General features: G+C 36.9%; 1 protein-coding gene across 6 annotated transcripts in view; it reads left to right on the forward strand.

The window, feature by feature from the left end:
* The window catches only part of Dnc (phosphodiesterase dunce), a 367,304-nt gene that overhangs the window by 166,679 nt on the left and 187,707 nt on the right, over positions 1 to 12,918 (forward strand). The window contains exon 1 of one of the 6 annotated variants that reach the window (XM_072017675.1): positions 1,018 to 1,456. The exons of the other annotated variants lie outside the window; for them this stretch is intronic. Within the exon in view, the coding sequence (XP_071873776.1) occupies positions 1,299 to 1,456 (158 nt within the window). The 5' untranslated portion in view covers positions 1,018 to 1,298. Of the gene's footprint in view, positions 1 to 1,017; positions 1,457 to 12,918 lie in introns of those variants that run through there. 6 annotated transcript variants of the gene reach the window in all.

The raw sequence follows: 12,918 nt of genomic DNA on the forward strand, positions 1-12,918 counted from the left end.
TCCCGCATTCCCTCGAAATTCGATCGATTTTTCTATTTATTTGACACGGGGCTGCTGGAACTTTTACCTGAAATTTTCATTTGAAAGCGAAAGTCGTACGTGCGGAAATTTGAGCATAGCCGAGAAAAAAGATCGAGAATGTTGTGTTTGTAGGAGGAAAGATTTTGGTTGGGGACTATGGTTCTGAAAATGATGGAATGTCGTGGTGAATTCGAAGGGAGGATTCCACGTTTTCTCGCAATTTTCACAATTTCCCACGACGAGGACCAAATCCTCGTACAAACGACGTTCGTACGCGAGAAAAGCGACGCTGTTGAAAATAATCCGACTCGCTCTATAAATACAATTCAGTCTTGTGCGGCGCGTCGCGAAGTTCGGATGCTTATCTGTCGTATGTGTTCGGTGTTCCTGCGGTGATTTCCGGCGCTGATAAGGAAATGTAAGACGTCAGAAGTCGTGATCGTTGCTGCGAAGCCTGTGTTTCTTTATTTCGGTTCGCAAGTCTACCGAAGGATCTTCTTCGTGCTGATTGATTAATGTTTTCAGTTCAGTGTAGCACCGCGACGTTTGTAGTGTTGAGTGTTGGTTGGTGAATCGTTGAGCGAAGGATCCGTAAGATCTTCGTTTTGTGAAAATTTGATTTCGGTGTCAAATTCCAATTCGAATGTTTCTATAACTACGAATCCTATCAAACGCATCAAAACCCAATTATACGGAGAAACAGAGTTCCCATTTGTCCGATCCTTTGCTCTAAATAATCTCCTAAATCCTTGTTTGTTAAATCCCCCTACATAGCATAGTTTAAATGCCACAAAGGAATTCATCGAAATCTGTATATTCCACTCACTAACTCGATTAATTTGTGAAAAGTCAATTTCAAACCTTGTTAAACGCAGCAGAATCCAAATTCTACAAACTCGTTCCAATTATAATTCTCCACTTTAAATCCCCCAATCCCTCGACCTCTGTTTATCGAAGCTTCTACTTTAAACAATAGGTTGTACTTTTGAAAAGTTCACTGAAATTCACGAACACGCGATCCATCTTCCTGCAATCTCGCTGTTTATCGAGGAATCCACTCCAAACTCTGTCAAACATCAAAGCCGAAATTCCAGTTTACGTGATTTCATCGTTCCCGGCTCTTCCATCCCTATTTTCCCGCGGTATCAACTGAAAACCTTTTCGTTTCAAGAATTAAACCTTGTCAAACCTTGTCAAACCTGGTGAAACACTGGTCCAGCAGCATCTACTAGGTCGTAAGACTTCGCTATGAAGAATCTGCAGAAAATATCTGGTAAATGGATCCTTCTCGAAGCTATGAGATCTTAAAGGACCAATTGGAGGATTCGTGGAGGACAAACGTTAGGATGGAAAGGCTGAGTATCGCCGAATCGTTGCGCAGGAAAGATAAGAGAAGGCGCAGGGGTTGGACGGTGGTTGTTGGCAATGAAATACGGTGAGTAGAGAATAAATCAGCGATGTTGCAGCTTTTCTCAGGCGTTTCGTATCAAGATCTGGGAACTGCTCTCTGGAGAGTCGAACAGCTACTTCCGTGCTTCGCAATTGCCGCGCTGATGTCTTTATTACGAACAGCTAGGAATTATTGCGTTCGTGTTAGGGATACTGATACGAAGCCAAGAAAATTTCAGATCGTCGTTTCTGCGCCTCTGTTCGTGTTTTTCTCGTGTGACGAGTTGGTTTTATTATGTTTGTCACGAGATCGTATTACCTTTTGACTGAAAAATTCTCTTAAATTAAAAAGAATCGACAAATCTTCGATGTTTCGTTGTACAATTTGATACGCTGTAATTATTATTTTCTGATCGCAACAGCATTAACAACCGTTATTATTTGACCTATTCGTCTTGAATTTATCGTGGAACAGTAAGAATACGTCGCATAAGATAATATTCTCCGGATATCCTAAAGCGCAGTTGATAGCGTTACAGAAATTCTGAAGAGACCACAGAATTCCAAAGTAGAACCGGAAGCTTGCTAAGCGGAAAACCGCATGTTCGTCAAGTAGCAAGTGAATAAGAATTCGAGCGGTTTGGTCTCGACATTGTATTTTGTGTGAACAAGTTAGGATTAAATTTCGATGAATTTAATTGCGAGAGTTTCCTCGAAAGTCTCGCACTCTGTAAAATTGATTTGCAGATTCCTATTGCACGAACGTCGGTAACGCGAGTTCCAGTCCCGTTGGTTGGTAAATTTTGACTCGGACGGCGGTGCCACCTTCGGATGTGTTTCGAAAGCTCCCTGGACTTTACGAAACTCGTAGATCAATATCACGCTTGATAATCCGCCATCTTTCTGAAATTCCATCATCTACTTCCTCAAAACCAAGCCAAAAATCTCTCGAAACTGTCCGATCTCGCGTATCACGTCACTCGACGTTCTTCTCCAATTTAAAGAAATGTCGTAGAATTTCGAAGGAAGAATTATCCAAACGCGATATCCTTTTGCACTTTTCGCAGACTATGCGCTCCTTGGTTTTACTTTAACTTTTGATAATAGAAGTACTTTTAACTACAGACGATTCTGAATAATTGTACGTGAAACGGGAACTATATTTATAGGCAGGAAGAAAAATCATGCGAGCGTAACTATGAATAAGTTAACCGAGTAATTATAGATTTCTGCAGACGCAGCGAAACCAGCACTGTAATTATAGACAAACTAGGAATCATAATTGTACCGATAAATAAACCAGCAATTACATAACTGCGGTTATAAATAAACTTCAATTCGGTACAAGTATCTATAGACATACTAGGAATTTATAGTAGAAATATAGATTTCTCAATGTGTATATTATGTTTACGTATACTAAAACCAGTACTGTAATTACCGATAAACTGGAATCTATGATTCTACGAATAAACGAAGCTGGAACTGCAGACTACGTAACTGCGATTGCAAATAAACTTCAAATAAGTAAAATGACTTTAGACATATTGGAAATTTTAGTTCTTTGTATAATCAAAGTAGATGTCATAATAGAAACTATAGATAAACTAAAAGCCACGAATGTAATTACAAATGAGTCAGATAACTATACAATAGTTAGTATAGCTGTGCTGAGAGGTGATAAGTTAGAAACCATAATTATAACTACGGATAAACGGCAAATTATAACAGTTGATCGTGGCTAATCTAAAACCATATTGGCGACTGTAACATTTTTAAAGCACAAATTCTAAAAATTAGTATAAAATAAATTTTCAATAATTTCCAATTAACCAGTAGTACATTTCCAATTGACGGATGTTAAATGAGATGTTTAAAATTGTACAGGTATCACTCAGGAATTTATAGTTTCCAATTCCTTGGAACGAATGTAATGGCCCTCGTAAGTGGAATGAGCGCGTATGCAGTCAGACGTAGCATACATTACTCAATGCTCCACTTTTAAACTTCCCATCCAATTATCTTCAGCTCGCGTTTCCATTAAAAAATATACCGTTTACAAAGCTGCTTCCTTGGAAATTCCGACGTTCATTTTTCTTTAACTCTGCAGCAGTCGAGCTTGTCTCGATTTAATTCCCTCGCAGATTTCTCTTCCGGATTTAACGATCCTGCGAATCATCGAAATATGAGAAATTTATCGGTAAGCTTCTCATCGTTTTAGCTTTACTTTATCGTATTTGTAGAACAATTTCTAAACCCTTGTAGCAGCTGCAAATTTCATATGAAATTGGATATCGCTGTTTTTTCTTTTTATCGCGATATCGTGAAATTCCGTACGTAACTTCCAATAATCTTGAATCCTCGTGATTTCGTTCTCTTCTTTTCTCAACTAGCAATTTTTAGCTGTTTATTATCTTCTTCGTACTTCAAGATTAATTAGATTACAAAACATTGCCCTTCGTCGCTTTTTCTTATTTTTGTCGTTTTTAAATATTTCCTAAATACTTTGTCAATATTTGAATATTTAACGTTGATCGCTGATTTATTATATTATAAGTAGAATAAATAGAATTAAATACCGTAGAATCAAATATGAACCTTGAAATGAACCGAAACTTTCGGGTGAGTTTGTATTTTATAAAATTTTATATAAAGAAATGCAAGATAGATGAAATAGAATTAAATATCATAATTCATCCGCTAATCCAATAACACTAATTAAAAGTTCCAGTTATAATTATTCTACGTTTGGTTTCACAAAATTTCGATTATTTAATATCATGGAATATTATTTAATTAACTCACCGATATTTCAAGAGTAAAACAATTTAGAAATGCAATCGTTGTATAGTTGAGACATAATCATTCTCCTATGTCGTTCGCGCTTCTATTTAACTAAAATATCTGCAATGCTTCGGTGTGTTGTAAGCTACGCCGAGAATGTCAGCCTCTAAAACGCTATCTCGCGCACGACGCAAATTTAAAGCTCGAATTAATGGCACCGTGTGACCCTTTATTAAATCTTCGTCGTTGTAAACGTCACGCGAACGTACCACCAACAAATCGATTTGTAAATCGCAAACAGCTTCGTTTAATTTTTAAATCTCATTTCCGATACAATTTCCCTTTTCGGCGAATAAAAAGTTTTCACACTTGCCAATTAAATCATCTCAAATCTTTTCGGCAGAAACGAAATTCTCTTCTCTTTTCATTATGAAAGAGGAGAACGAGTTAATTTTTCTACAACGTAAAATTCTTTTATCTTCTTGAAAGTAATATAATGTTACCTCTTAAAAGAATAATGATTAATTGTTCGTGAAAAAATGCTACGCCACTTCCTGATACCTTCAATTATACTTTTTCGTTCTCCCTGAGCGATGATGAAGTTTTATTAAAGTCTATACGAAACAGCGACGGCGTATTACTCATGACAGTTAATGGGCTGCAGGCTATTCAATTTTTCATCAGCCGCGTAAATGGCGGAGGAGTTGGAACAGCTTCGTACAGTTAATGAAAGTTTCTAGTGTGAGGCGTTGTATCGAATTTTTCTCGATATCCACGTGGAAACTATTTAAAAGTGAATCGATCGGCTCGACTTTTCAAGAACCTCGTCTTGCGTGTCACAGATAATAACGTTCGAGGTTCGTCGACAAACCAACCAATTTCGGTATTCAGATTAGTTTCAATTCCTCACGTGACTCGGAATTTTCCGACCATTTACAGGAAATTAACGTCGTGCGATCGCAAGAAAAATTTGAAAGGAAAATATTCCCTTCTTCGCATTTATATTTCGTTGAAATATGTTTTACCAAGATAAAGTTGATTCTGCGCTTCCTAGTCTCTTGCAACGGAGACTTTTGACTTTAAGTAGAACGTATCCGTATGTGATCGGACGCAGAATATCGTTTAAATCGCAGGAAGTGGAACAAATCGCAACGAGTCGAACGGAAACGGAAATAACAGAGTCGTAACAAACTGAATAAACGACAAATGATGAACCAGTTCCAAACTTTCGTTTCGATATCGTGTTGACCTTAAAGTCCAACCAGGATGATCCGAATTTCCTCTTTCGCTTTTCACGGTTTCTGCCCACGCCATCTAACCGGCTAGTTGAAACAACAGTGGCGTATTACCAATCTGAGTCAGCCAATATTTACATCGTGCGCAGCATCGATTGTCAGTCCGGATACTTTCCGCACTTTCGATATTTGCGCAACTCATTCTCGCCAGGCCTCGAATTCTTCCCTCGCATATACAGTAGAAACAGAATATCGTTTGAAATTCTATTCGCTTGGATCTCCGTGTTTATCGAACGCAAATAACAGATATATTATCACCATGACGGAGCATATTGCGAATCAATGAGTTTTTAACGGAGAGTAAGAAGTTAATCGACGAATGACGAATAGTAGTCGATCGAAATAGACAACGGGGAGAAATCTGCTAACTGTGAGTGGGAAAACTTCATTTCATCGACTTATTTGATCGTACAATTTGGCTAGATTAAATTTGCATTCGTTGAATTTTTGTAATTTATTGCTAGAGAATTGGATATCAACGATCTTTTCTGTTTTCGAAATCTTGCTTTACGCCTAGCTTTTACTAAAAATTATTCTAATTAAAATAAAATACTTTGAGGTAAAGTTAATTTATAGAAAAGATAGATAACTTGCTTTACGTCTAGCTCTTATTAAAAATTATTCTAATTGAAATAAAATAATTTCAGACGAAATTAATTTCTAGAAAAGATAGATAACTTGCTTTACGTCTAGTTTTTACTAAAAATTATTCTAATTGAAATAAAATAATTTCAGACGAAATTAATTTCTAGAAAAGTTGGATAACTTGCTTTACGTCTAACTCTTACTAAAAATTATTCTAATTGAAATAAAATAATTTGAGACGAAATTAATTTCTAGAAAAGATAGATAACTTGCTTTACGTCTAGTTTTTACTAAAAATTATTCTAATTAAAATACAATAATTTGAGACAACATTATTCTAATTTCTAGAAAAGATAGATAACTAAATTTGTAGGAAATCGTCTTCTATCAGGATATTCAAAAGAGAACCGTTCTTCTGCTGATACGAGAAACTTTATTAAAGTCAATATCACAGATTCAAGATATATCAATATAACGGTAACAGGATATTAGGAAAATAATGGTATACCGGATCCATTAAAGATTTCTGTAACGTTTCAAATAGATTTATTGCGAAAGTTTTCAATTCCTAGGGACAGTATCCTCTTATTTCTTGAAAGAAAAATCCCTTTACCTTCTTTCACTGTCAACTGCATTTTCCTTTTCTGCGTAAGGATAAGGCTTTATCGAATATACTGTCAAAAATATGAAATATATTCAATCAGCTGTGTGTACCAGTAATGCAATAAAAATACGAAGCACTAAATATAATAAAACGGAAACTAACGTTTGTTGGAATATTTAAGAAAAACTTATTGCGAGCTTCTTCAATACCTGTTTGTAACTTTCATTGAAACGTTGGATCAATTTCTCATTGAAAAAATTTTCGATCATAGAGTTCTACAAGGAACGTTCGAAAATCTACGAAGATTCTTACACAACTTTTCCAAATCTTCTTTCCAAAGATTCTCTGAAGGTTTCGAGAATCTCTTAAAAGGGAAAAATCTAACAAATGTTACTGAAAATTCTAGTCACCTATTCTCTGACTATATCCAACTCCAAGTACCAATTTTTAATTTTATTCCCTACAAATTTCGTCAAAATGTATTCTACAAACTTCCATAGTAATCTCTTCAATCTTTTCTCTGCAAACGAAGACTTTTGTATTTAAGCAGAATATATCTGTATTTGGCCAGACTCTGAAAAGCTCCAATTCACGCATTTTAACGAGCCAGTTCGTCGAATCGACCTGCAATAATTAAAATCCTTTATATTCCACCGTCTGTCGAAACCTTAACACAGCCAAACAATCCCACGTAGCCTAACCTGAACATAACCTCAACCTTACCTGAACATAACCTCAACCTTACCTGAACATAACCTCAACCTTACCTGAACATAACCTCAACCTTACCTGAACATAACCTCAACCCAACCTGAACATAACCTGAACCTAATCTGAACATAACCTCAACCTAACCTAGCTCAGTGCCTAGTTACAGTAACGAAATTTTTAATTTCCTACACGTTCCATTGAATCAGTTCACGGTTGCTAAATTCCATCGTATTTCACAGTTTCATCTGATATTAGTGCGACTGTGTGGAAATTTCCCGATGAACTTTCAGCCAACGTCGCTCGGTATTCTCGTTTGATTAGGGTATGTCATTCGAATTTTCGGAGAGGCATCCCTTTTACCCTGTTCATTCGCGACCTTAATTACATATCAGCAGGCTAATTGATTTATCGATTAGTCTACGCTCGTCTGGGAAAGTTACAGACACGTTTCAATGCTTCCGGGTAAATCCAGTTTGTTGTCGTTATCGGTGACCAATGAGTTAACGTTCCAGGCATCAGAAATTTTCCTCCGATATCGCTTTGTTTCTTACAATTTCGTATCATCCCATTTTTGGCAGTTTGAATAACTTTTGTCTCATTTTTTTATTGGAAATGTATAAGCGTAGTGAAAATGTAGGAATTGTTAGGTTTCGATATCTCGAAAATCTTTCTCCTATTTTTATTAGACCTATCGTGGTCATTTTCGCTGGTTGAAAGGTTTTCATTTCATTTTTATTGGAATTGTATCAGTGTCCGCCTATTGTTTTTTACTGGAGATATAAAAAAAAGTACAGTAACATAGGGATCTTTGTTCAAATTTTAGTGAAAACGTATAAAAGCAAAAAAATATCGGAATTTGTATATTTTGGTATCGAAACAATTTTTATTCGTTCGTTTTCAGCTTCTAGAAGAATATTCAATTTCTTTCGATTTATGACCATGTAAAGTGATCGTATATAATAAAACTGCATTTGTAAAAGTTCTTTTACAATTTTCGGTACCTAGAGAAACATCATTGGATTTTCATTTCCACGAAATCGTACATTCGTCGATATACCTACGCTCAAATTTCTACTCATCTCATATTTTCATTATTTCAGGTGTTGCTACTATATCTCGTTTGCATTATGCTTATAGTATTTCTCGTTACTTTAATTTCTTGCGAGTTTTAATATCCGTTATGGAAACCAGATGTAACTTTTTAATTTTAATAAAATTCGTTATAAATGCATATTCCCTTGATTCACTTACTGTTTTGTAAAATGGTTAATTAAAGGAACCTACGTATTAAACTTTTCATCGGTGCACTATGCAACCTTCCATCAAAATGTAAACTAATTGCTTTGCACGTGCAACTATATATATTTCCCAAGTAGTATCATCCTTTACCACAGAATAATCTCGTTTTTGTCTTTGACGTTACCGTATATTCCGTTCTATTATCTTAATTAACGAAATCTAATTCAATTATTAAATTTGAATTAAAACGTGCAAATCGATGTTCAGAATAACGATACTATTATTATTATTATTATTATATTAGCAGAAGTTTCTCAAATACACCAATAAATATTTTTTATTATTACTTGACTATAGTTACGAAGGTCGTTTTGAATCTTTTTATCAGATTTGGTAGTTCGACAAATCCTGTTTAATTTTTATTCGACGTTTAATGGAATTTCATTTGCGTCTCCTTTTTCTCTTTCGATCCTTTAATTACCCGTGGAAGATAATTGGAGCAACATTATCCAATTTCTTCTTCTTTCTTGAAATATCGATATAAATTTGCAGCATATTTGCGAAAAGCACTCGGTCTCCTCGGTCAGTACCAACTAATAACAAAATTCGCATTTCCTTAGTTGCCAGCCTACACGACCCGCCTTTTCTTAGTTGCCAGCCCACACGACCCGTATTTTCTTAGTTGTCAGCCCACACGACTCGAATTTTCTTAGTTGTCAGCCCACACGACCCGAATTTTCTTAGTTGTCAGCCCACACGACCCGAATTTTCTTAGTTGTCAGCCCACACGACCCGAATTTTCTTAGTTGCCAGCCCACACGACCCGTATTTTCTTAGTTGCTAGTCCATACGACTCGAATTTTCTTAGTTGCCAGCCCACACGACCCGTATTTTCTTAGTTGCTAGTCCATACGACTCGAATTTTCTTAGTTGCCAGCTCATACGACCCGCATTTTCTTAGTTGCCAACCCAATAAAATTTGTATTTTCACGAACTTTGCCAAATGGATGATAAATTGGATCCTAAACAGATATAAAAGAAATTCTATTAGAATGATCTTTTTAATTGATCACGATAGAATTGTATTTGTATTCAGAATCAAACGCGATCAATCGGTGGAAACAGAGAAAATTAAAATGAGAAATTAATCGTCGAACTCTATGGACAAAAATTAAGCGGAAGGACTTACGACAAGGCGCAATGAAAATTCGTAAAAATTAACGATGTCGATCGCCTCGAATATTATCCGAATTGGCATCTCTTTGATAGTAAACGGAAAGGTGAAGAGCTAGCTGTTATCTGACAAATTAATCCTCGCCTTGCCGTGTTAGAATGAGTTGAGATTTTCCGCGGTGACGTGTTTCACGTAGATAACGTTCGATCGCGCGTGCAGAAAGTGGCGTGTCAAGGATCTCTATAAATAATGCCGGGATCGTACGAATTCGTGAAGACGATATGTTTTCATTCGATACATATTCGATTGAATGCAACGTGATTGCATTTCCTTATATTTACTTGCGGTATACACCTCCGCTTTAAAAATTGTTCGATGGTTATCGTGTTTGCTCTGAAGCTTGGAAAAATTATATTATTCAACTTGATACGCTGCGTGAAGAATTTAAAAAACATATGAAATTAATATATCGACGGTCACATTAAACAATTTTTTGACCTAACGTCATGCTTGTAACGATGTTGTCGATGCAGAGAAGTTTATCATCGATGCATAATTGTCTGGCGATATCGAATTAAAGAGAGTTCCAAAATCGTTGGAGAACACTTTGCCAAAGAGACAGGGAAGCGAGGAAGCAACCAGGTTTACGTTTTGCGATCCAGAATTATCAATTTTCCACGCGTCCGCGCTCTTAACAATCTACCTCCGCGATAAAGCCATCAACAATCGCTTATCTATCGCGGAGGTTAACAAACAAGTTGTCTAAGCTAGTCACATACAGTCCCCTGGCGATTAGAACGGTCGAACAGTTCCAAAGATAAACGTCGTTTCACCAACCGACTCTCCTCGAAGGCAGAATTAACTTGAATCGAGTTTACGTGACAAACATAACCTCAAACTTAGCGACGAAACGATTCCTTCGTTCTTTTCCTATCTTCGGATCTTCTAGATCAGAGATTCTATGTCAAACTGGGTCACACGTTCTACGATTTTGTTTAAAACGTCTTTCCGTTGCTTATCATTGGCCAAATACAGCGTAGATAATGATCTTACTATAGTGGCTCCATCTACGCTTGCCACTAGGTACACTTACGTCATATACACTTTCTGTCCTCTCTATCGTTGCTGTCATTTCTTATTCTGCGCAGATAAGAAACAGACTAGTTGGACCCGGTTTGACACAGAATATGAAGTTGTTGTTGTACGATGTTTGATAGACTTGTGCAATAGAAACATCACGTATATTCTGTCTGGAAGTTCTTTCCAGCGTGGGTCGCGATGTTGAAGCTAACGCGAGTAAGCATCGCTTGTATCGTCGTTGTTGATAGCGCAAGTAGGTAGCAAGGAGGAGCACAAAATGAGAAGATCAGTCTGGCATATCTGCAGCGTGCTTTCGTTCGAGTCTTCTGTTAGATACGCGTGAGGTGGTTTGTACAATGTCAGAATTTAGGCTGTTAAGAGAGCGTGTAAAGTGTGTAATACGAGAGACTAGATATAGTGTCCTGCACTATTAGGATACCTGTGAAAGCGACTGAAAATACGAAGCAGCGATATCATCTTATTTAGATATGGCGACCAATGTAACCAAATGTGACCCAATTAGACTGACATTTCTTTGCCCAGTTGGCTTTTTATCTCAGTACGGTATAATCTATCAACTTTTCAAGAAGTCTATGGAAGACATGTAGCGACACTCGACAGCAAAACTCTCAAACGGTTTCTGTCCCGTGGCTTGCTACACAAAGACCCTATCCTTGCCTGGACGACGGCAGCGTTGTGGTTAGCGTAATTGGTTACGAAAGCTCCAGATCCAGGTTCGAATCCCGGCACTCATAATCCTGTTTTTCACGATTCCTAAATGAGAAGAAGGGAGCCGTCCGCATGATTGGAAGAAAATCCCCAAACTCAGACGAAGACGACTAGGTCACGACCGACCTATCCACTCACCTCAGACTAAAAGAGGAATTGAATTTGTCTTTTCTCTTCTTTGACCTGGCCTCTACCACACTGGTCTTCTTATGCAGATACGATCGTTTTGTTAATTCATAGTTGGTCTTTAGGTTGGTTTATCGCTGGTCTTTGTTGGTTTAAGAATTTAAGAATAGGGACATCGCAAGCATCCAAATAGCGTTCTCATAATCCTGGATATACATAGAAGAATGGTAGCAATTGAATGTGATTTTGATAGATGACAGCTCGGTTTGGAACACAACCAACGATCCTTCGTAATAACTTGGATGAGACCACTCGATGTCTATTTGAGTTCGATCATTCTCTGCCGCTTCGATCACCGTGCTGATGTCATAAATTCAAATGTGGCCCACTTGACGTCAGTATTCACTCGAAACCATCCAACAGATATCCAATTCAGATTTATTACGGTAAAATCGTTGCCTATAAGGGCCAGGTTTCGATATGATTAATAGATGTAATCGGTTTGAAATGAACAGTTATAGGAGTTTCAGGAGAAGAACCGTTGGAATTGTCGTCGGATAGAACATTTGCATTTTTCCAGCGTGTAATGAAAAATTCCTTTCCAAAGGATTAAGGGTGTATGGAAAAACCGAGCGACAGGAAATTCGTAGCGATGAACAGCTGTGAGAATTTTTTGGTAAATCCACGGTTAACTGTAAAGTCGATTGGAAATTATTTGAATTAATCTTCGATTTGAAAATTGTTTTAATTACGCGTAGATTCGAAAATTATTTCATCGATTTGGGTGTATGATTCGACTGGTAATATTACTCGATTCGTGGCTTTAGTTGGATGTTCCAAATGATAAGAAGCTTTGTTAGCATAGACACAAATTACAAGACAGAGATATCTGATAAATATACAGACAGATATTTAATGGATTGAAAATTAATGAACGTAGAAGTCTAAAGTTTCAACGGTAATATTATTGTAATTACGAGTTTAATGTGAAGTTTTCAAATGAACCGAGTACTCGAAGGCACAATGATGGATAATTGGGAAAGGAGAATTTCTGGTAAATTGAGGGAAAGATGTCACACGGATTCGAAATTAATGAATCTGAAGGCAAAGTTCCGCAAGTACGGCTCTTAGGATTCTGGTTTTATACTATATCGCAACTCCTCTGATAAATGGAGTAATAC

The sequence above is a fragment of the Bombus fervidus genome, chromosome 15 (assembly GCF_041682495.2).
Source record: "Bombus fervidus isolate BK054 chromosome 15, iyBomFerv1, whole genome shotgun sequence".
Lineage (NCBI taxonomy): Eukaryota > Metazoa > Arthropoda > Insecta > Hymenoptera > Apidae > Bombus > Bombus fervidus.